Source organism: Dermochelys coriacea, chromosome 3, assembly GCF_009764565.3.
Source record: "Dermochelys coriacea isolate rDerCor1 chromosome 3, rDerCor1.pri.v4, whole genome shotgun sequence".
Taxonomy (NCBI): domain Eukaryota; kingdom Metazoa; phylum Chordata; order Testudines; family Dermochelyidae; genus Dermochelys; species Dermochelys coriacea.
Genome location: NC_050070.1, coordinates 148792667 through 148818177, shown reverse-complemented (window position 1 = coordinate 148818177; position 25511 = coordinate 148792667). Strand labels below are relative to the sequence as shown.

General features: G+C 40.6%; 1 protein-coding gene across 4 annotated transcripts in view; it reads right to left on the bottom strand.

The window, feature by feature from the left end:
• Positions 1–25511, bottom strand: part of TTC27 (tetratricopeptide repeat domain 27) — a 203123-nt gene that overhangs the window by 3762 nt on the left and 173850 nt on the right. For all 4 annotated transcript variants that reach the window (XM_038397195.2, XM_038397194.2, XM_043511535.1 and 1 more), the window contains 3 exons: positions 18252–18449; positions 14283–14394; positions 157–257 (listed from right to left, as the gene is read on the bottom strand). In XM_038397195.2, the coding sequence (XP_038253123.1) occupies positions 157–257; positions 14283–14394; positions 18252–18449 (411 nt within the window). The remainder of the gene's footprint in view (positions 1–156; positions 258–14282; positions 14395–18251; positions 18450–25511) is intronic.

The following is a 25511-nucleotide window of genomic DNA, read 5'->3' as shown; positions in this document are numbered from 1 at the left end:
TTAAGCAGAAATGAGCATCCCTCTATGATGTAGTATGATTCATGGGCATTATCTGATTTATAAAATGTCTTCTATTTAGGAGGTGGGCTGAGAGATCAGAACTAAAGATAAAATCATAGAGACTTTTCCTCTGAGATATTTCTAAACCAATCTCACCTTTGCTTTGGATGTCAAACCACGCAGATGGAGTCGAGCTGAAGAAAGTATCTGCAAAGCTCCCTGGTGATCAGATTTGTTTTTACTGCACCTTATTGCCACTAAAAGTCAAAGCAAAGGGGGAGAAAAACATTAAAACACCATAATGATAGCCTGTAGGTATAAATCCAACAGTTAATCAGAACACTGAACAGCTGTCATAAAACATTTGGAACATAATATCCCACAAAGAGAAAACTTGATTAAAAATAGTAAGTTTGCTTAAGGAGAAAACAAAAGCGTAAACAAGAATATGTCCAGTTAAGGTATATTTTAGGATTCCTTCACAAGTCATACTCACTACTTGTATTGACAGGCCCTACTGCTCTATTAAAAAAAAAAAGTGCCATATACCTCCAACACATACACTATGTATACACCACATTCCTTAAGACTGCACTATAAAGCAAAACCTTAACCCTGACCTCATATTTCTCTATGAGAAAACACACCACCACCACACACTTCACTGGTGCACAGATGTCTATATGGGTGTGATTTTTTTTGGCACATTCAGAGAATTTCGAGGGATTACTGAGGCATGATTTACTTTGCAGAAGCCGTGTTGGTTAGTTCCCATCATGCCAAGATCATCCAGGTGCTATATAATTCTATTTCTATTTTTTAATTTGTAATTACCATTAAGCAATTTACCCAGCACTGTTGTAAGGCTTATTGGTCTATAATTCTCACTATCACCCCATGTACTTTGTTAAAAATAGATGCATTTACTATACTCCAGGATAGAAGCTAATTTTAATAAGATTGCACATTTTCATTAACAGCTCAACCACCTCATTCTTAAGTTCTTTCAGAATTCTTGGATGCATCATATGATCCTTAATTGGCAACTGATACACCTTAATTTTTCAATATATTCCAGCACCTCTTTTTTTGACACCACTGTCTCTGACAATACCCCATCTTTACAAGAGGAGGCTACTTCCTGTAACTGGAGATTCTTCAAGATATGTGGTCCCTATCTGTATTCTACTGAGGCTTATATGCCTATGCCTACATCTGGAGCTGGAGATTTTGAAAGTAGTAGTGTCTGCTGGTCTGCACATGTGCCCTTGCTCCGCCTCAGGGTTACATCCAAGGCGATAAAGGGCGGGGTAGAACAACCGCACTCTCAGTTCCTTCTCCACTGCGAACCAAGAAATCCACAGCAGAGGGGAAGGAGGGCGGGATTGGAATACAGATAGGGACCACACATCTTGAAGAACCTCCAGTTACAGGTAAGTAACCTCATCTTCTTCGAATGATGGCCCCTATTGTATTCCACTGAGAGTGATTAACAAGCAGAACATAGTGAGAAGGAAGATGATGGAACCGTGGAATGGAGAACAGCTATACTGAACAGGGCATTCATCGCAGAGTCTTGCACCAAGGTGTATTGGGAAGAGAAGGTACGCACCAAGGGAGAGGGAAGCAATCCCAACAACAGATAGTTGAGTGTAATGCATCCTGAAAACAACTTAGAAATCCTTTGAGCAGAGATTGCTTGCCCTTAATCTTTTCTACTATAGCGCTAAAGAGTCTAGGGGACTTCCTGAATGATCTCGGTCCTCTGCAGACAGAAGGCCAGGATGTGACGTTGAGTGAATAAAGGCGCTGTTCTTCCACTGAGGTGTTGGCTTCAGAAAGAACGCTAAGTAAGTGCGTGGATGGTTGAGATAAAAATGGGATACAACCTTTGGCAGAAACCTGGGACACGAGTGCAGGAACTTTATGGAATGTGGTAAATGGGGGCTCCACTATCATTGTCCCCAGTTCGCCTACCCTTCTTGCAGAATAGCAATAGCTATAGGAAGGCGGCCTTCAAAGAGAGGAGAGACAGGGAGAGGAGGCTAGTGGTTCAAAGGGTAATTTCATCAATATTGTGAGGCCAAGGTTGAGATCCCTTTGGGGAGCAGTGGGTTGAACGGAACGATAAGTTTGTAGGAGGCCCTTCCAAAATTTTGTAGTCAAGGGGTGTGTAAAGACAGAGTGCCTTTCCAAATGGGGGTGGAAAGCACTAATTGCTACTATGTGCACCTTGACAGAGTTCAGAGTGTAGTCCTGACTCCTTCTGGGACAGGAGATAATCAAGAGAAGAGGAATGCCCATGGCTTCAGGGGCAAGACTCTTCTGCTGGGCCCAGGAGGTGAAATGTTTCCACTTGACCTGATAGGATTGCATTGTGCACTCTTTCCTGCTACTCGAGAGGACATCTTGTACTGACAACGAACATTCCCATTCTAACGAAGATGCCTATCCAAAAAACCAAGCTCTCAGGTGACGGTGTGTGTGGAATGGGATGTCTGATCCTGCTGTTGTGTTGCGTAAGCAGTTCCAGAACAGCTGGCAGCAGAAGTGGGGGACATGTAGACATGCGGACAAGAAGGGAAAACCAGAATTGGTGAGGCCAGAACAGGGCACACAGGATGACCGTAGCTCCCTACCGCCCCATTGATCTTGTATAGGCACATGGCAGGAGTGGTAGGGGAGGAAAGGCATTACTGATCTGGTCGGATCATGGATAACTAAGGCATCGCCTTGGGAAGAGATGCTGAGCCCTCCCCAGGAGCTGTACGGATGCATTTGCTGTTGGTGCTGGAGGCAAAGAGGTCTCTGGTCAGATTCCTCCAGCAGTTGAAAATGGTGGCAACCACAGAGTCGTGTAGCTCCCATTCATGGTCAGCCACAAATTTCCTGCTGAGGGAGTCTGCAATCACATTCTGAGTTCCCAGAAGAAAGGCTGCTGACAACAGGATCTTGTGGGTGATGCATCAGTCCCAGAGATGAACGGCTTCCACACAAAGCACTGGTGACCTCATGCACCCTTTGTTTATGTAGTAAATGGTGATAGTGTTGTCTGACATGATGAGAACATGACAGAAGTGAATGGATGGGAGAAATGCATGATGTGCTGTCCTTACCATCCAAAGTTCTAGGATGCTGTAGTACATCCTGGATTCCCAAGTGGTCTAAGTTCCTTGTGTCATGAGTTTGCCCATGTGGGCACCCCAGCCATCGAGCAATGCATCTGTGATGATCATCATGCTTGGAGAAGACGGAAAGAAGAGTATCCCGGTGAAAACCTGAACCGAGTCCATCCACCATTGAAGGGAACAGAGAACCTCGGGGGAAACTGTTAGTAGGAGGTCCATGGAATGGTGCATGGGATATTAGGATCTCTCAAGCAACAGCTGTAGGCATAAGAAGCGGAAATGAGTGAAGGCAGTGATGTACATGCTTGCTGCCATGTGGCTAAGAAGGGAAAGGCAAGTTCTGGCTGGAACAGAAGTACTGGAGGCCACTGTGGTAATCAGTGCTTGCAGGGCCTGAAATCTATCCTCTGGTACGTAGCCATGTTCAGAGAATGCATCAATATGTGCCCTGAAGTACTATACGGACTGTGTGGGATATGCTCACCCCCAGGGAGGAAAGGAGTAGGAGCAGCAGGAGGTCAAAGGTTGAGCCTCTTGTCTGGATCGTACTCTAGTAGCCGTCATCGAGATAAGGGAATTTAAGGACCCCTTTACACCAGTGAAGACCCATGGACCCGTGAGTCCGAATGGTATAACTCTGTATTGGAAGTGTCTTGGGCCTACCCTAAATCTCAAAAACTGTCTGTGGGTAGGATGGATATCTAAATGGAAGTAAGTGTCTTGCATATCAAGAGCCGTAAACCACACATCTCTTTCTAGTGAGAGTATTAATGCTGCAAGGGTGGCCATATGAAACTTTGGTTTAGGTAATGAAGTGGCTGAGATGACAGATCTAAGATTGGTCTCCATCCTCCCTTCTTCTTGGGCACCAGGAAATAGGTGGAATGGAACCCTGCACCTTTGAAATACTGTAGGAACAGGCTCTATCAATCCCCTTTGCAGTAGGGAGTCTACCTCTAGGGAGAGCATAGTGTAATGAGACGTGGTCTTGGAAGCAGGATGGGACGAGGCATGTGAATGAGGTAATGTCATGAACTCGATCATATAGCCATGTCGAATGACATTCAGGACCCACTGTCTATTGTCATTGCACTCTGAACTGGTAAAAAGTGTGCTAGATGTCCCTCAAAGGGGAAGGGTTGTACATATGATAGAATGCAAGGCAGTTGACGGCTCTCTAGATGCACTCAGAAATATCACTTTGTGAAGATTGAGTTTGTGGTGTCAAAGACTACAGGGGCAGACCTGGGGGATGGTCTTTCTGATGCTTACGAAGATGCTTGTAGAGTTGCTGATGAAAGGACTGAGGAGTTCTGACCTGTTGTGGGGAGGTAGGTGGTAAAACTTTCACTTGGGTGCTGGTGTATAAATACCCAGTGATCACAGGGTGTCTCTGGAGTCCTTGAGGGAATCGTCAGTCTCCTGGATGAAGAGGTGAGATTCATCAAAAGGGAGGTCCTCAATGGAATTCTGCACCTCCTAAGGAAATCAGACGAATGGGAACACAGGATTCCCTCCTCATGACGATCCCTGTGGCCACAATTCATGAAGATCTGTTCACTGAATCCACCACAGCCTGGAGCATCGTCCTGGTGCCCAGTCTGCCTTCCTCTGGAATAGTGTGGAAGTGGGCATGATCCTCCTGGGAAGATTCTCTGCAAGTCTGCTAACTGACTGTAATTTAGAAAGTCATATTAGCTAATAATGCCTGGTAGTGGAGATCAGAAACTGAAGGCTGGGCCGAAGAAAAGACCTTGCAACCTAGGAAGTCTGGTCTCTTACCTTTCTTGTCAGCTAGAGTAGAATGTGGAGGTTGCTACCAGGCTTGTTCCATTGCTGCTTGTATAATCAAGGAATTGGGCAGGGGGTGAGAAAACAGAAACTCAGACCCCTTTGCCAGTACATAGTATCTCTTTTCCACTGACTTTGCGGTGGGTGTGCAAGTGTCCAGAGTATGCCAGAAAGTTTGGGCCACTTGAGGAACAACATAGTTGACTGGTAGCACCACTCTGGACGGTACAAATGCATGCAAGGTATCAAGTAACTGATGCTGGCTCTCTTGCACTTCCTCCAGTGGAATGTGGAGGGCATCAGCCACTCTTTGTAACAGTTCCTGGATCTGACGGTAGTCATCAGGGGAGGGAGGAGGAAGGAATCAACAACACTCCTGCATCTGGATGATTGAGGGAACCTCTCTGATTCTGGCAGTAACATCAGAGTCGGGCTAAGTGGTGCATCCTCTGACTCTGGTTCTGAATGCCTAGTCAATGAAGGCCAGAGTGTTACCTGAAAAACAAATTTAGGGTTCCCCCAAAATAGCTCACCTATCACCAGTCTGTTCTCCTAAGGCATGGGTCTCCAGAGTGGTTAAGGAAATACTTGGAGGACATGGATACAGCTTTCTGATAAATGACTGACAGCCACAAGAAGTATTCTTTACCAAAACAAGGCACCTTTTAATTGGTGCAAATAACAATCCCTAACACAGTAACAATATTAATGTTACAAAAACTCAAATACCGTATAACAAGTTAAAGAGCACCCCAAACCACATTGCCTTGTAGTCTAAAATGATCCTGAATGGCTGCTCCCTGCTTCAGATGGCCAGTCTGCTGCAGGTTGCTGACAGTAACTGATAACAGTTCTTTAGGCCATACATATAAACATTCCCTCCACAATGAACACACATACTTACATACATACATCTTTATTAATCCCCACACACGCGTACACACTAACACTATGCCATCCTATACTATAACTATAACTGACTTCATTCTAGTGACAGGAATCCCTCTGCTGCTTCTTCACTGTCAGCTCCTAACTGCCTCCAGCTTCTGTCCACAGACACCACCGACTTTTATACTGTCCTGTCAGAACTTTCTAGACACTTCTGCTAATATCTTTGTCAAATGTTTCTTGAACATATGCCAACATTCCAAACTGTCAGTTCGATTTTTAGCCTGCAACTGTTGTTTACCTTAGGAGTTATGATTTGCTGACCTTTCCCCTAATTTGGTTTTCACACCAATTCTAATTTTAGTAATATGTGACCTTCAGCTTCTAATGGCGGAGTGACTCTTGCTTATTTAAAATGGAAGCTGGGGATACAAAATGGAGTCTGGGCAATTTCTCTGGTATCAGTCGTCTCCTTGATGGTTTGGCAAATAGTGTATATCTATATCTAAATATCTAATAAGGCTGCCAAGCGATTACAAAAATTAATTGCAATTAATCATGTTAAACCATAATAGAATACTATTTATTTAAATAGTTTTGGATGTTTTATACATTTTCAAATATATTGATTTCAATTACAACACACAATACAAAGTGTACAGTGCTCACTTTGTATTTATTTTTCATTACAATATTTGCACTGTAAAAAACAAAGAAATGTTTCTTTTCAATTCACCTAATTCAAGTACTGTAGTGCAATTTCTTTATCATGCAAGTTGAATTTACAAATGTAGAATTATGTACAAAAAACCCCCTGCATTAAAAAATAAAACAATGTAAAACTTTAGAGCCTACAAGTCCACTCAGTCCTACTTCTTGTTCAGCCAATTGCTCAAACAAGTTTGTTTAAATTTGAAGGAGATAATGCTGCCTGCTTCTTGTTTACAATGTCATCTGAGAGACCATGCATTTGCATGGCATTGTCATAGACTGCATTGCAAGATATTTACGTGCCAGATGTGCTAATGATTCACAAGTCTCTTCATGCTTCAACCGCCATTCTAGAGGACATGCGTCCATGCTATCTTTTGTAGTTAATAAACTTATTTTATGTTTTAATCCAAAGCAATGAGCTTTGACTGGAGTGTTTGGGGAAATCTCTGCTTGGTTACCACAAGCGTGCATTGTTCTCTTCGCATTAAGGGAGAGGTGGACCGAGTATTAAACCCATATACTGGCAGATCTGTCCAGGGCAGGATAGTACTGCTCTGGGGTCCTAGGCTGGGAAGTTGGTGGTTGGAAAGCCTGTGTGTAACTGCAGCTGGGTGTGTCCCTACCTGTGTGAATGCTGGTAAAAATGCAGGCTGGAGGGCTTTGCAGCTTGTCACAGCAGCACAGTGTGAGAGGCAGCCCAGGCTGGTGGGTCAGAGGGCTCAGTGGTATCCCAGTACCAGGGGGCACCCATCACACCTATCTTTAGAAATCTCACATTGGTACCTACTTTGTGTTAATAATTACTTAAAACTAACAAAATTTAATTATTAAGGCATTCCCCACAGCACACTATTTGCCAAATCAATTACCACCCATAAGCTTTTTATTATATCCCATGCCAATTACCCCATGACCACCCATATCCATCAACCCAAACTGTCCTCTAAGCCACATTGGCTCCTACCCTGAAACTTATCAGAGAGCTTGCTGGGACTACATTTTTCTGCCCATTGATTTCCAATGTCTCCCTCCAGTGCACTGGGGGCTCAAACATAAACATCTTTTGTTGGCAGACAGTGATGCTCAGAAGAGAGCAAGCTGCGCTTGTGCACAATTACATTATCTGGCGGAATACCCCTCCTTCAATAACTATAGGCACCATAGGTCTCTCCCAGTTTTGGTGCTGAGCTGGAACAGGGGATCTTCTTAAATAAAGAGAATCCAGGGGCATGGGTTCTAACTCCGGCATCTCCGCAACCTTCTCTTTCTGGAGGTCCCTGTCCATTTCCTTAACTTTCTCTTTTGGTGAATCCTCTATATTATTCAGAGAAATATAATTAGGGTTACTAGTAGGGCAGTCGATTAATCGCAGTTAACTCATGCGATTAACTCAAAAAACCTAATTGCAATTAAAAAATTTAATCGCAATTAATTGCAGTTTTAATCACACTGTTAAACCATACACTACCAATTGAAATTTATTAAATATTTTGGATATTTTTCTACATTTTCATATATATTATATTCTGTGTTATAACTGAAATCAAAGTGTATATTATTTATTAAAAATATTTGCACTGTAAAAATGATAAACTAAAGAAATAGAGTTTTTCACCTCACCTCATACAAGTACTGTATGCGATACAATCTTCTTATCGTGAAAGTGCAACTTACAAATGTAGATTTTTTTGGTGACATAAGTGCAGTCAAAAACAAAACAATATAAAACTTCAGAGCCTACAAGTCTACTCAGTCCCTCTACTACTTCTTGTTTAGCCAATCGCTAAGACAAACAAGTTTGTTGACATTTACAGGAGATAATGCTGCCCTCTTCTTATTTATAATGTCACAAGAAAGTGAGAACAGGTATATGCCTGGCACTTTTGTAGCTGGCATTGGAAGGCATTTACATGCCAGATATGCTAAACATTTGTATGCCCCTTCATGCTTTGGCCACCATTCCAGAAGGCATGCTTCCATGCTGATGATGCTCGTTAAAAAAAAAGCGTTAATTAAATTTGTGATTGAACTCCTTGGGGGAGAATTGTATGTCTCCTGCTCTGTTTTACCAGGCTTCTGCCATAATATTTCATGTTATAGCAGTCTCAGATGATGACCCAGCACATGTTGTTCATTTTAAGAACACTTTCACTGCAGATTTGAAATAACGTAAAGAAGATACCAATGCGAGATTTCTAAAGATAGCTACAGCACTTGACCCAAGGTTTAAGAATCTGAAGTGCCTTCCAAAATCTGAGAGGGTCGAGATGTGGCGCATGCTGTGAGAAGTCTTAAAAAAGCAATACTCCAATATGGAAACTACAGAACCCAAACCACCAAAAAAGAAAATCAACCTTCTGCTGGTGGCATCGGACTCAGATGATGAAAATGATCATGTGTCGGTTCGCACTGGTTTGGATTGTTATCTAACAGAACCTGTCATCAGCATGGACGCATGTCCCCTGGAATGGTGGTTGAAGATGAAGGGATATCGTTAGCGCATCTGGCACATAAATATCTTGCGACACCAGCTACAACAGTGCCATGAGAATGCCTGTTCTCACTTTCAGGTAACATTGTAAACCAGAAGCAGGCAGCATTATCTCCTGCAAATGTAAACAAACTTGTTCAGCCAATCACACAGGCAAACAAGAAGTAGGACTGAGTGGACTTGAAGGCTCTAAAATTTTACTTTGTTTAATTTTTTGAATGCAGGGTTTTTGTTTTTTTTTAAATAATTCTACATTTTTTAAAATCAACTTTCATGATAAAGGGATTGCACTAAAATACTTGTATTAGGTGAACTGAAAAATACTATTTCTTTTGTTTTTTTTACAGTGCAAATACTTGTAATAAAAATACAGAGTGAGCACTGTACACTTGGTATTCTGTGTTGCAATTTAAATCAATATATTTGAAAATGTAGAAAACATCCAAAAATATTGAAATAAATGGTATTCTATTACTGTTTAACAGTGCAATTAATCGTGATTCTTTTTTTTAATCACTTGACCGCCCTAGTTACCAAGTAATCTTATTTCATAGATTCATAGATACTAAGGTTAGAAAGGACCATTCTGACATCTAGTCTGACCTCCTGCACAATGCAGGCCACAGAATCTCACCCACCCACTCCTACGAAAAACCTCACCTATGTCTGAGCTATTGAAGTCCTCAAATCGTGGTTTAAAGACTTCAAGGAGCAGAGAAGCCTCCCTCAAGTGACCCGTGCCCCATGCTACAGAGGAAGGCGAAAAACCTCCAGGGCCTCTTCCAATCTGCCCTGGAGGAAAACTCCTTCCTGACCCCAAATATGGCAATCAACTAAACCCCGAGCATATGGGCAAGATTCACCAGATACTACAGAAAATTCTTTCCTGGGTAACTCAGATCCCACCCATCTAATATCCCATCTCAGGGGATTAGGCCTTTTTACCCTGACTATTTAAAGATCAATTACTTACCAAAATCACATTATCCCATCATACCATCTCCTCCATAAACTTACCAAGTTTAATCTTAAAGCCAGATAGATCTTTTGCCCCCACTGCTTCCCTTGGAAGGCTATTCCAAAACTTCACTCCTCTGATGGTTACAAACCTTCGTCTAATTTCAAGTCTAAACTTCCTGATGGCTAGTTTATACCCATTTGTTCTTGTGTCCACATTGGTACCGAGCTTATATATATTTATAGAGAGCAATCATATCTTCCCTCAACCTTCTTTTAGTTAGGCTAAACAAGCCAAGCTCCTTGAGTCTCTTTTCGTAAGACAGGTTTTCCATTCCTCGGATCATCCTAGTAGCCCTTCTCTGTACCTACTCCAGTTTGAATTCATCCTTTTTAAACTTTGGAGACCAGAACTGCACACACTATTCCAGGTGAGGTCTCACTAGTGCCTTGTATAACGGTACTAAAACCTCCTTATCCCTACTGGAAATACCTCTCCTGATGCATCCCAAAACCGCATTAGCTTTTTTCACAACCATAGCACGCTGGCGGCTCATAGTCATCCTATGATGAACCAATACTCCAAGGTCCTTCTCTTCCTCTGTTACTTCTAATTGATGCATCCCCAGCTTATAACTAAAATTCTTGTTATTAATCCCTAAATGCATAATCTTACACTTCTCATTATTAAATTTCATCCTATTACTATTACTCCAGTTTACAAAGTCATCCAGATCCTCCTGTATGATATCCCGATTCTTCTCTGAATTGGCAATACCTCCCAGCTTTGTATCATCTGCAAACTTTATTAGCACACTTCCACTTTTTGTGCAGAGGTCAGTAATAAAAAGATTAAATAAGATTGGTCCCAAAACTGATCCCTGAGGAACTCCACTAGTAATCTCCCTCCAGCCTGACAGTTCACCTTTTAGTAGGACCCATTGTAGTCTCCCCTTTAACCAATTCCTTATCCACCTTTCAATGTTCATATTGATCCCCATCTTTTCCAATTTAACTAATAATTCCCTGAGTGGCACGGTATCAAATGCCTTACTGAAATCTAGGTAAATTAGATCCACTGCGTTTCCTTTGTCGAAAAAATCTGTTACTTTCTCAAAGAAGGAGATCAGGTTGGTTTGGCACGATCTACCTTTTGTAAAACCATGTTGTATTTTGTCCCATTTACCATTGACTTCAATGTCCTTAACTATTTTCTCCTTCAAAATTTTTTTCTAAACAGTTATACACATTAATAATTCTTTTCCATTCCTTCAGTTGGGAAGAATCACTGTAAACTTCTGAACTCCTCCAGCTATGGATGCTATGACCTTCGGGTACTTTGCCACTACTTAGGCAATGATAGGTGTCACCTTGTTAAGTGGTCTAAAATCAATGGTTAATCTCCATGTTCTTCTATCTGCTTTTAAGACAGACCAAATAGCTGCATTATTTGTGCTCTGCGGTTCTACTATGACTCCCTGTAATCTTTTTACTGTTACTGGGGATCCAAACAAGTCTTGTTTCTTAGTACTAATTAGTGAGTAAGTGGCACCTGTGTATCAGCATATCTTGTCTGAATGCTCCCTTATTAAATTGCACGTCTTCCCCAGGAATCCCAATCTAAATGTGCCCCTAAACCAGCAGGATCTTGTGCTGAAACTGGGGAGATGGGGGCACCCACCTCCCTATATTGAACTTTTGGAAGGTGGGGAAGATATGGGTACAGCTTCCTTGTAGTTCGCTAGTTTTCAGAGCAGCTCTGCAGTATGCAATCTGTCAATTTGGTCCCTGCTCTCATATTGCAATAGCCACTTCCAAACTAAACTCCTCAATGAGTCAGAGAGTCTCCACTGTCTCCTACTAAAATTTCTACCTTTGCCTCCCTTTTTATTTCATTTCTCCCCATTCTGTCTACCTTACTGGTCCTCTTTTCCCTGAGGCCCACTATTAGAAAAGGTCACTACTGATACCTTTTCAATCTTCTTTCTCAGCGGACGCCATCCTTCCTTTTTTATTTTACATTCAGCTTTTCCTACATTATCCACAGCAGCACCTGAATTATTAGATGCCACCGCTACTTCCATTGCCACGCCTAATTCCAAAACCAATGTCCCTTCAGCCTTCAACTGTTGTTTCTTTTCAGGAAAGCACATCACAGAATCCCCTCCTGGAAAGAAAGACTTCACCACTTCCCTTTATAGGCTATTACATTACCTCCATAGGGGAATTCAGAAAAGTTCTCTGGACTAATACCAGGGCTAACCTTGTTCCTTTCCTTCAAACTTATGAACACAGCTTTCTCAATGCTCATCACAGCACCACTTCCCCGAGCCATATATTCACCACTTGCAACGCAAAGCAGAGCAGGAGACCAACAAAATGGCCTTAATTCCTAAAAACTACTACTACACTAAAAACTACTACTAAAACAACAAAAATACTAACTATATACAAGGGTAAAAACAGTGTTCTTTCTGTATTTTTAGAAAATGTGTCACAAGACAGGAGAGAACAGTAGAAACTCCGACACGGACCAAGCGGTGTTGAGAAAGAATTGAGGGTGCTGTTGGTCAGCCCCACCCTTTATTGCCTCGGACGAAACTATGAGGTGGAGCAAGGGTGTGGGCGCAGACCAATGGACACTACTATTTTCAAAATCTTTAGCTCCGGATGTATGCCACATGCATATAACTAGACCCCTACCAAATTCATGGTCGATTTTGGTCAATTTCACACTCATAGGATTTCAAATCAAATTTCAGATATTTAAATCTGAAATTTCATGGTATTATAACTGTAGGGGTTGTGACCCAACTCTGAACGCAGCATCGCAGAAGTAAGGGTGGCATGGTATGCTATTCCCACCCTTTCTTCTGTGCTGTTATTGGCAGCACGTGGGTCTTCAGAGCTGGGCACCTGGCAGCAGCCACCACTCTCACTCAGCTCTGAAGGCAGCACAAAAGTAAGGGTGGTAATACCGCTCCCCCTACCCTCTTTTGGATCAGGACCCCCAATTTGAGAAATGCTGGTCTCCCTTGTGAAATCTGTATATTACAGGGTAAAAGGACACAAAAGACCAGATTTCACAGTCCGTTATGTTTTTTTCACGGCTGTGAATTTGATAGGGACCTATGTATAACCCTTAGTGGATATAATAGGGACCAAAACTCAAAGAAGAAAGAGTAAATATAGTTGCCAACATCCTCAAGTGTTGAAGAATGGAATAAAGAAACAATTTTGCTTCCGGACAATGTCCTAATCCTCCTTAACAGATGTTTGTCCTGTGCTATTCTTATTTCTCTAATTGCCAAATCTCTTATTACTTTCTTGTTCCTCCACTACTGGCTTATCCATTGTGTCAAAGAGTAGTTGGTGAGAAGGGTTCTTTCTTTGTGACTCAGCCTAATTTTGCATTCTTGGTTTCTCCCAGTGATCTCAACTGCTGTTTGTTGCTGGATGAAGTTGTCTAAGCCCTACTTTACACAAGTGCAGAGAAACTATATTAGGAGTTTGCACCAGTGCAACTACCTCAGTGTAGTTACACAGGTGCTAATTTCCTTCAAGTAGACTGGTCTTTTAAATTTCACCATTAACACCTTTCAGGCTTTCAGCCGTGAGGTAAGAAAAGGAAGTATATTATATAGATTTGCACAATCTACTCTGAGCAGCAGCTCATTTTGGCATTGTGGGTTGGTGGGCTTGGCAGAGAATTACCACTTATTTCCTCCCCTCTCCTCTCCTCTTAATTAAGACCAAGGTCTCTAGAAGAACATTTGAGCCTCAATGAAGGGAAGCCAAGGAGCACAGAGATCATAGGTGGTATATCTATCTGAATCTCACTGAGAGGGAGCAAAGACCAAAGAGTCTATCAGAGTCCAGAGCAACACAATCTACTGAGAATTGCCTCTCAATTTGTATCTCGTCAGCTGAGCTTATTTTGTGGGAGGCTTGGAAGAGTACCACTATAATATTTCTCCCCCAGTGTGCTCTCCCTTTTCACGGCTGAGACAGGAATCATTTTCTCTCAGCACTTTCTCAGGAACATCCAGAGATCTTTACTGTGTGCTACTCACAGTATTTGCTGGCTCACAGGCCTTTTAAATACTGCCTCATCTTAGACTCAGGAACTCTATCTCACTGCACCCAGACTCAACTTTTCACATGCAGTAACAAGATTATATCCCAAATAATAGGTGCCATATCAGTTCCAATATCTGAGGATAAGTAAGAACATATTTTGTTAGTGAGTTTCTTAAGTACTCTGTATATTCTTTATGAATAATATAAAATGTTATGTTTCAGGGCAAACATACCATGGGCAAGCTCTATGGCTCCTTTCACCAATTCTTTAAAAGACGAAATATCTTTCTCCCAATCTGCTGATTGCATTTCACATTTATGTGCCTTGGTGAGATACTGTAGTGACTGCAAAACAATCAATTAATGCAAAATTATAAAAGAATTCCAGTTTAGCTTTATGCACATATTAAACACTCCTCCCAAAAAACTGAACGCATCTTTAATATGATGGATTTTCTGAGAGTCAGAGTTTCTCTGCAACCATTAGCACCAGCTGTAACACAGATGTTCACTGATATTGCATCTCAAGGATGTCAGGCACATAAAATAACGTGTCTAAAGAAAATTTTTATTTTTTATAAAATTTGTCTAGACTGATGGACGTGACCCATGTTTGCCAGGTCAAAATAATTAAAAGCATATCCAAAAGGGAAAACACTTATATTTAATATTTTGAACAACAGTTCTGAACCTAAGAAATATATAGTTAAATACTACAAGGCTTTTTTCCAAAAATATTACCCAATATTATTTTTCTTAGACTGAGCTATTGCTTTGATACTGCATTGATTCCCCAAAGCAAACAGAAGTATAGAAAATGAATGTAAACAGTAATCAAGGAAGAATTTTCATAAGCAGGAAACTTATAATGAAAACAAATATGATACCAATTTACTAAACAAATGTATAAATGAAAAAAAGAGTGATTCTGGTAATAACCACACTTTCAGTACAATTTCTGTCCTTAGAATAACAATGGAACAAATAAAGGGAAAGAAATTATCTAAGGTATAACAGAACCATAAGCACTGAGCACTATGAGTTTATGAAGACCATTTCTTGCCAGACAAATGGGAACATAAATGGGAAATAAGAATCCAGTGCTGTACTACAAGGATCTGGTTGTATTCAACATCTTCACTATCTGGAAAAGGGAATTGTGATACATGAAGTGCGGGGCAGTAGCTCCCTTTGATGGACACCCAGCCAGCCAGCTAGCTAGCTGTAAAATCCCTCTTGGTCTGTTCTCTGGTTGCTTTACCTGTAAAGGGTTAACAAGCCCACAGGTAAAAGAAAGCAGAGAACAGACCAAGAGGGATTTTACAGCTAACTGGCTGGCTGGGTGTCCATCAAAGGGAGCTACTCCCCCCAGTTCATGTATCACAGGAATCAACAGCACATTAATGAAATTTGCAGATGAAAAACTGGAAGGAAGCTATGAACACAAATTAGGAAAGAGAAATAATATCAAGGGATGTAGAGAGATTAGATACACTAAAAAAAAACCAAAACAAAATGAGACGCATTTTGTCAATGTAGAGGCTTATACATCAGGTGAAAAATAATCTAAAAAACACACAGCTCAGTGAGCGGGAGAAATTTAAAAAGGAGAAAATGATTGCTTGCTATTTTTTCCTTCTCACAGGGGATGGAGTATTACTAAAAATAAAAATTAAACATATTGTGTGAAAAAATTGAAGATGCTAAAGTTCTATCACTTGACTAAATGATGGATTAAGAGGGGCATTATAACAGTGTACTACCATCTGAAAAGTCTAAATAGAAGGGAGAAGAAACATCTTAAAGCCATATATAAATTTCATCATTAGAAGCTTTTAAAAACAAGTTGGACAATCACCTGTCAGGGATGATCTAGGTTTACTTGGTCCTGCCACAGCGCAAGGGGCTGGACTTGACTTCTCAAGGTCCCCCTAAATATTTTCTCCCATACCACCATTTGCTATAAAAGGTATCCCAGTTTTTCATTCAAAGTACAGCAGTGGCACCTTTTACTTCCCACTTCCCCATCAACCACATTCTTCCCCCAAAATATGCTTCTTTACCAGTGTCCCTATATTTCACTTTGAAACACTGATTAACATGAAGGAGAGTGTGGTGGGTTATTACCTGCCACCTCAGCAACTATTTTGGACACCAGCCACGACCAGAAGAGAGAGATGAAATTAGGAAAGGAAAAATTTTGTCTGAATACCAGGAAAATCTTAACAGCAGCCAGATGTATGAGGCTGTGGAGTATTCTCCCAAGGGAACTGTTGGAAGCATCATTGCTTGAGTCTTTTAAACCTCAACTAGAACATTTTTAGTGTTGTGTTCAAAGGGGACAGATGTGCATTTGCAGGGAGAGGGACAAAATGATCTAATAGGCCTTTTCCTGTCTTTATCATCTATGATGCTATTAAAACTGCAAACATTATTTTATATTCTATCTATTCAAGTTCTTTGCTTCTTTCACACTGTATGGGTTTTGAAAAATTGCAATAGACAGCTACTTTGATTTAATGCCCAACAGGCACAGGAAAACCTTCAAATTTTGTACAATATAGTAGAAGTTTTATAAATTGATACTGTAAATTAATTCAAGTTGTGCCTGTAGAGACTTTAGTTTTTCAGTTCTCTTTCATGCTCTGTCTACACTAAAATACAACCATGTCAGGAAACTGACAAAAGTGTACCCTAACTTTTACAAATATGATCTGAATTTGCAGGGTAGGCTAGATTTTAACCATGTTTCATAACCAGTCTGGTTATGACATATAGTTAAAGTCCTGTCTCCTCTACATACTGAAACCACATTTATAACTGGATTAGGGGAAGACCATGATGTAACCGGGCTCCCTGACATGACTACATTTATAGTGTAGACGAGCTCCGAGTTACTTTTTGTATCCGATTAACATTTAGGGATGCATTACGTGATATTGCAACTTCCGTGCTTCTGAATGCAAAAAGGGCAAAATCATTTTCATTTTAATCTCTAAAGGAAAAAATGGAAAGGAAAGAGGGAGAATCAGACAAATCAGAGTCAGAGGAAAGCAAGTGAGGGCTAAAGCATGCAAGTTAACAGAGGAGAGTTTGAAGAGAACAGAATGAGGAAGGACAAAGTGACTAGAAGTACACCACCATGGACGTATGAACCACAAGCCCAACAATCTGCATCACCTACTTATCACAGAATATTGAGCAATCTTCCCGCCTGACATTTCTGCCCTGGCCAAAGAGTGCCATTAGGAAACACATACTGAATGCTGACATTTTATATTTTCAGGTTCAGTGAAGATCTGATAACCCAGAGATATTTTGGGAGTGTGCACGGGTATGTGAATTTTGGAAACTTAATACCAAATTGCAAAGCACCATCCAGCATGAACAACAAAGTAAGCACTCCAGTTATGTAGCAGTTATTTTTGAAATGCAATCACTCTAGCCTCAATTTATGATCTGGAGACTGAGGGAACGGGGATGACATGGGATTAGAGGCTAATAGAAACAGATTAATATAAGGACAGAGAACTGTACACAGACCTTGACACCTCAACAGATTAAGAATTAAGTGGAGGAAGTAAACCCACTTTAAGCTAAATAGAAACAAGGCATTCTTCTTCTGGAATGTGTCCACATGGAGTAGCTCAGGATTAGCCGTTTCTGAATTACTGCAGTGTAGACGAGCCATAAATATACTTCCACACTATGATCCCAGAACTGAATTTGGTATCTTATGATGACTCAGTAAGTCACTGTTTTCTGGAGGCTGCAGCCTTATTGTCAAAATCTAAACTTTGAGTTAAAATTAAATCTCTAGCCATTATGGTTGCAAAGAAAACCTTCAAAATATCAACCTAGTGTCACTAACAGATGCTGTAATAGGAAATTTCTTCTTTTGAAGAAAAAAAATGTCCAAGTTTAGAATGATAGAATTATGCATATTTAAAAAACCAAACTGATGGAAAATTTAAAAATCTTCCTTCCCCCTAAAGAAAATATATACGTGGAGGAAAAAACCCCAAAAGGACAGAATGCCTGCAGCAAAACGGAGGAACAGTTGCAAAGTGTGTGCTGTATCTTGCTACAATAGCTGGTCCACTCGAGTATAACAGCCTTCTATTGCTATAACAAACTCACATTTTAGGAAAACAAAAACAAAACAAAACAAAAAAAAGACAAAAAGCAACCTCAACATTTACCTTTTCAGTATCTTCAGGGTTATCACTCTGTCCATTTCCACAGAGTCTGGCATACAGTCTCCAGATGTCCGCATCACCAGTCACTCTTGAAGTCACTCTGCCAAACAGCTCCTGCAATTTCCCCTTCAACCCCGTTGCCACCTCTCCATTACGATCAGCCATTCCATCCACTACTGCCCTGACCAGAATATTCAGCACCTTAGAAAGCAGTTAGAGAGATCTTTCATTTATATTCTCATAAACACCAACAAGTTTTGGACTTCAGTATATATTCACTGATAATTTAGTAAATTACGAAGACTTTACAACACAAAGATGGCAAACTAATCTTACAGAATTGTTCTTATACAATTATGTGGGATACTAAAAAGTATATTATGAGTGAAGTTCACCCATTTAATCCTCATTTAGATTTTTTCCAAAGGAGTTTTATGGGTGGAGCAAGTATGCAGGAGGTTTCTGTCCTCCCTCCAGTGAGCAGTGGTGGGAATTTTGTGCTTTCCCAAAAAAGCTGGTATGAAGGGGGGCTTTAGGAGTGGTCCAGGAGCAGGATGCTGTATGTGAGAGATACAATTTTAGATTACAAATGGGACTTGGAGCACCACCTATTATTAAGGTTGCCTGATACATCTCATCATAAGACCCTGTTTTCAAGTACTTGGAATTTAACTGAACTTTAATTGTTTTGGCTGAAATTTTCCAAGCTGGGGGTCTGCCTCAGGCTGAATTTACTGGAAAATTTAAACAAATACAGGGCAGCCATTTCCAAAAATAAAGTCAGGGAAAAATACATTGTTATGCTCATGTTAAAAATTTCTGGCAAACTTTTCTTTGAGAATCTCTACTGTCTCCATGCTTTGGAGCAGGGATTTGAAATTTGGCAGGGGATGACCTTTGTGTCAGTGATGTGTCTTTTGCCCAACCTGTGAAAATCTGGCAATTTGTTCAAGTTATAAATCTTTGAAAAAAGTCAAAGTTTGCACATGCTCAGTGGAGACTTACTAGAGCTTTGCAGTGTAATTCCCTGAAGATTCTGTCTTCACTGAGCATACAGCATACCGCCTAGGGCTGAGCAGGACTTTCTCTGCATCTGTAGCTCTGGGATGCTGCAGGCTGAGCTGAGGCTAGGCACAGGAGTTGAAAGCAGGGGCCCTGTCTTTCCTGTGCTGCTAATGCCACCCTGCTGGGCTGAAACAGCAAGGAGAATGCTGCCTCATTTGAATGTAGATAGGTCAAGATTTGGACTAGGGAGGTGGAAAAAGTAGACCAGGATGAAGACTGAGACTGGGAGACGTGTAGGAAAAAAGGGTGGGGTGGGAGGGAGGGGGTGTTGCACAGATAACCTTAATTTTGGTATTTTCTGACTTCTGACTGCTTGGCATTGCAACCTTTAATAGCATTCTTTAACCTAGGTTTTTTTCCTGTATAATATTAATAAATCATTTAGATTAAATATCAAAGAAATAATACTAATTGGCATTGCCTAACAATAAGACACTTTTTCGATAATAAAATCCATACTGTGGTTGGGATACAGAATATTAACCCTGCTAGAAAGCTACATTTATGACTACTCAGAATGATTCACTGATATACCACGATCCTGCTAAAAATATGAAAAGCTAGAACCCTTAAAAATGGAGATGGGTAAGAATATTGAAAACACTAAGTTATAACACATTCTGCTACTCTGAATTCTGTGCTATTAATCATAATTGTTGTATTCATAAGAATCAATAATATTACACATTCCAAACAATTTTACTTCAAGCTAGCAATAAACATTTATTTTTCATGACACAGCTAAATGTTTCTATTACAAATATTTTTCTCAACAGTATAATTGGAATACACTGTTTGGTCAAAATCAACAGCAATCAAGTGATTCTCAATTATGTATTTCAAATTCCTGGTCAGTAGCATAGTAAATTTAAAATGGGTGATATTACAAAATAGGTCTACCGAACTATTACAAGCCAATAATAGAAAAGAACGCAACCATAAAAAAAAACCTAAACAAAAAATTCCAACAACTTTTTATTAGGCATTGTTATCAAACTATGGTAGCGAATTAACATTTTTATTTAATATTTTTAAAAAACACTAATATTATATTTTATAAAATAAATTATTTAAACTATTGTGTGAGGGCTGATCTGTTCTTCCTCTCTACTAATCAGCAGTCAGCCTTTCACTCTTGAAGATAGTCACAGGAAACAAAAAGTTAAGTAGGGTTATTGAGGGAGTGACAACTATACAGAATAATTTTGTGGAAAATATGCCCAAATATTAATAGGGCTGTAGTCCTGCTGAGCCAGTAAGTTCCAATATCTATACCTGGATATTTTTAACTTTTTTAAAAATACAGTGTCATGCAACAGTTATGTCCTTGAAATATGCCATTGAGTAATGTAAACACACTATATTCTATTGCTATATCACACTCAATAGTATAAACCAAATAAATAAAGTATAGGTTCTACTTGAAAAGGGGCTAAAACATAATCATGTCTTGGTTATACTGCCTGTTAAAAAATATTTTTGTTAGAATTGCAAGTGAATTGTATCTAAACACCAAAACAGAATTAGCAATCAAGGCACAACTTTCTACTTTCAGAACACAATTTTAATGGTTAAACTTTTAATTAAATGTTCTCTGAGGGAAGTTAAATTGTCATATCCACTAATACTCCACCACAATCAATAGATGCTAAGTTAAAAAGGATGCTGTGCAAGCAACAGCTTTTATTTTCCTTGTCTGTTTAATCAGTTATGCCTCATATGACCGCTGTACAAAGCACCTGTGTGTTTAACAGTTCTCCACTATACAGGATTCCACCTCCTTTCTCCTATTTTTTGTGACTCACACTAATTAAAAACAAAACAAAAACACAAGAAAAAAACTACCCTAAAACCCTAAAACATCTTAACTGATGTTAATCTCATTTCACAATTATTATGTTGTAAAACAGCTCCTTTCATATAAAAACTGAACTAGTCAAAACATGTTCCAAAGATGCACTGATGCTAATCAAAGCTGACAGAGCTCAAGTGAGGAAACGACCTTCAGATAACAGTTCTCCCATGATAAGTCAGCACTCTGTAAGGCAGCTCTCTGTAAATACACTCACCGCAAATACCTTCCCAAATTAAAGCTTAAAATCAAGGAACTGATCATTAATGAACCGCTTGAGAGCACAGGTGTCTCTTGAAAATGTTAATCCCCAACTTCCTCACTCAAAATCCCTGTTGGAAAGTGCCCTTACAGAAATACAAGCACAAAAAGCTTTTGCCTCTTATTACAAAACATTCTAGCAGCATGAGCCAGTTAAATGAGGATAATACACAATAGGAAGAGGCAATAGGAATCTTCACTCTATGCTGTTTCCTGTTTGGGATCCTGTATTTACGTTAAGCCGTGCACACTGAATTCACATTCACAGACAGTACAGTATGTAGCTTTGCTCCTGAAAGCGATGCTGCAAAACATTCCAACAATCAATGCAGCATCTAGTGTCTTTCTTATCCTCAGCGTGTTAACATTACAGATAAACACCAACTGCTTGGCTTCAGTGATCTGCATTCTGTGAAAAGTTATGTGATTAACACTTTTCGAAGTCCCTCGGATAACATTCCCATACGCATCAGAGGTTAAATCATTGGAGGGAGGCAGATTCTCAGCTGGTGTAAAGACAGTTTACACCAACTGAGAATCTGCTCCCAGGTCTTTTTTTTGGTAAATTGTGACTTAATTATTGGCTAAACTGTAGTTTCTCTCACGTATAGGCATGATTCTAAAAACTTGCCAATTGGCATAAATAATTGCATGAGACTTTAATATTAGATAAACTCAGTATTTGCAGTAAGTATAGGAAAACACATATAGGCACTGAGGTAAACTTATTTATTTATATTAGGAAAAATTGGCAACTTTTTAAGGGCCATGGCCATAAAAGGGAATGCTAAGAACACATGCATAAAATTTTAATGAAACTATCCTGGAATCAGTTTTCAGCACTACTTGATATACTGTAGCCTTTTATTCTACTTTACTTCTTATAGATAAATATATATGTACATACATATATGTGCTATATATAGACATACATGTATGTATGTATTGTGATGGGGCAAGGCCAGATGGCTATAGAAAAGTAGTGGGAGATAGATATATTAGCTCCAGGCTAAACAAATCCCTGGTACTAGGTTGAGTGAAATGGAAGCTGCTCCAGGTCAATTAAGACACCTGGGGCCAATTAAGAACTTTCCAGAAGGCAGGGAGAATTCTATGTTGATTGGGACACCTGAGGCCAATCAGGGGCTGGCTGAAACTAATTAAAAGCCTCCCAATTAGTCAGGTGGGAGTGCATGTCAGGAGCTGTGGGAAGAAGTTGCGCGACTGGAGAGGCTGAGTAGTACACACCATATTAGGCACAAGGAAGGAGGCCCTGAGGTAAGGGTGAAGTGGAGCTTGAGAAAGTGAGGACTGCTGTGGGGGAAGTAGCCCAGGGAATTGTACACGTCATGTTTCTAAAAGGTCAGCTACCATAGCTGATACTATTAGGATTCCTGGGCTGGAGCTCGGAGTAGAGGGTGGGCCCGGGCTCCCCCCGCACCTTTGCCCCGTTTAATCACTGAGACTGGGAGACAACAGAGACTGTGCAAGGAAGGATAACTTCTCCTCACCTTCCTCGCTGGCTTATGATGAAAATGGCTCAGTAGACTGTGACCCTTGTCTCTAGAGAAAGAAGGGTTATGTGGAGGGTCACAGTGAGCCTCTGAGGCTAGCGAAATCCGCCAGGAAACGCGGGACCCATGGAGGCAAGGACAGAGCTTTGTCACAGTATGTATGTATAGTGAATGCAATGCTTCTAAAAAGGTACCGGAGTCTCTCCTTCAATATTTTTCCTTCAACCATCCAATTTCTAGGTGCAAGATTGACAGGCCTAGTGACTGAAGTCCTCCTTTTATCCACAGAGAAATTATAGTCTAGGTAGCAATCACGCAGATTTCAGTGTCAATATAAGTGTTCATATCACAAATCTGAGAAGGATCTGCAGGCTAAGGAGAAAGAGAGGGAGTTTTCTTGCATATGAAAGGCAGTGTTGTTCTCTTAACAATATATCTGTTTAATAACATCACCATAAAAAGTCCAGTGTGTTAGCTTAGACATGTGATCCATGCAAAGATCAATTAATGTTAATGTGACACATCTCAGTTTTTTCCCAAGATCATTTTTATTTTATATATAGGAATGATTAATAATAATTTTCCCTTTAGAATTTTGCCTGTAGCATCCATATGTGTGTACATTCAACCTCACAATATCCTACAGCCTATCATATTTCCTGTCAAGAAGGGGGCTGTGATATCATTAGATAACTAGAATAACTCAGAAGCATAATTTCCCACAATTACATTTTGTGGTCACAAATCCAAAACAGAAAAGCAATGACCTAACATACAAATAGAAAACATATTATAATTCAATTACAAACTTCTTTACAGAGTTAATAAAATTGTATTAGTTTAAAAACATCTTTGAATAATATGCTGAAATAATATTAAGAATCTGACCACAGCATACAAAACCAGGGATATTCTAAATTTACTTCCATTATACACTACTAATTTGGTACATTTAGTCTTGTATCAGAGGATCCTAGAACAATGGGCTATGAAGCACACCCCATGGGTGATTTTTTATGTGTGGGTCATAAGGGCTTGTACTGTTAATGTATTGTGCACTATTTGTATAGCCATCCTCCTAGTTTAGATGGTTACCTAATACTGATTTAACCAATGGTTTTATGTCCCCCCCCCCCTTTCTTGACATGTCAACTAGTACAGTAAATAAAATAACATGCATTCAGCAGCTCTGATTGAGCAAGAAGATCAAGTTGCACTGGCATGGAAACAGGCATGTGATAGACACACCAACCTCCACTTAGCCATGTCTATGGTTTACTTAGGTGTCTATTATCAGGTATGCTGCTAATCCACTGCAGGAGAGATGAAGTGTCAGAGGGAAGGAAAAGAACTAATGCTGAAGTCAGGCTGCAAGGTGGGACGCTAGATAGTCAAGGGGACTGGCTTTCTGGAAATATTGAACAGGATGAGTTTCCTCCAAGAACCATAATTTAGCTGTTTAGGTTTATCTATTCTTTTTTAGCTAATAGAGTATTCTGTTCCTCCCTAAACAATTATTAATACAAGCCTTCCTGGAATCCTTAATCAGATTTTGGGCTTGTTCATAACCACATATGAAAATCCCTCTAATTGCATATAGCTATATTAAAGAGAACATGCAGAAAAAGACAGTTACCTTTTCAGTAACTGGTGTTCGAGATATGTTGCTCATGTCTATTCCACAATAGGTGTGCATGCTCGCCATGTGCACCGGTGCTGGAAGTTTTTCCCCTAGCAGTACCCGTAGGGGGGAGCACTCCCCCACGACCCTGGGAGCAGCACCTGCCTGGCATGATATAAGGGGGGCTGCGCTCCCCCCACCCTCAGTTCCTTGTTGCCAGACAACTCCGACAGAGGGGAAGGAGGGTGGGATGTGGAATAGACATGAGCAACATCTCGAAGAACACCAGTTACGGAAAAGGTAACTGTCTTTCCTTCTTTGAGTGATTGCTCATGTGTATTCCACAATAGGTGATTCCAAGCTACATCTGTTGGAGGTAGGTAGGAGTTCACAAATTCTTGGGACGGAGTACCGCCCTGCTGAACTCGGCATCATCCCTGGCCTGGAAGACGATCGCATAGTGCGAGGTGAACATGTGAACTGAAGACCACGTGGTGGCCCTACAAATGTCCTGGATGGGAACGTGGGCCACGAAGGCAGCTGATGAGGCCTGACATCAAATCAAGTGTACCCTGGCAATAGGCAGTGGGGGAGCCCCTGCCAGCTCATAACAGGAAAGGATGCACGAAGTGATCCACTTAGAAAGCCGCTGAGTGGAAATCGGCTGACCCTTCATGCGCTCAGCCGAGGTGACGAACAATTGCGAAGACTTTCTGAACGGCTTGGTCCGCTCGAGGTAGAAAGCCAGAGCTCGCCTCACGTCAAGCGTGTAGAGACGGCGTTCCTCACTAGTCGCATGAGGCTTGGGGCAGAGGACTGGCAGAAAAATGTCCTGACCCATGTGGTAGGCAGACTACCTTCGGGATGAACGCGGGGTGTGGGCAGAGCTGGACCTTGTCCTTATGAAAAACCGTATATGGAAATTCGGAGGTTAGGGCCTTGAGCTCCGA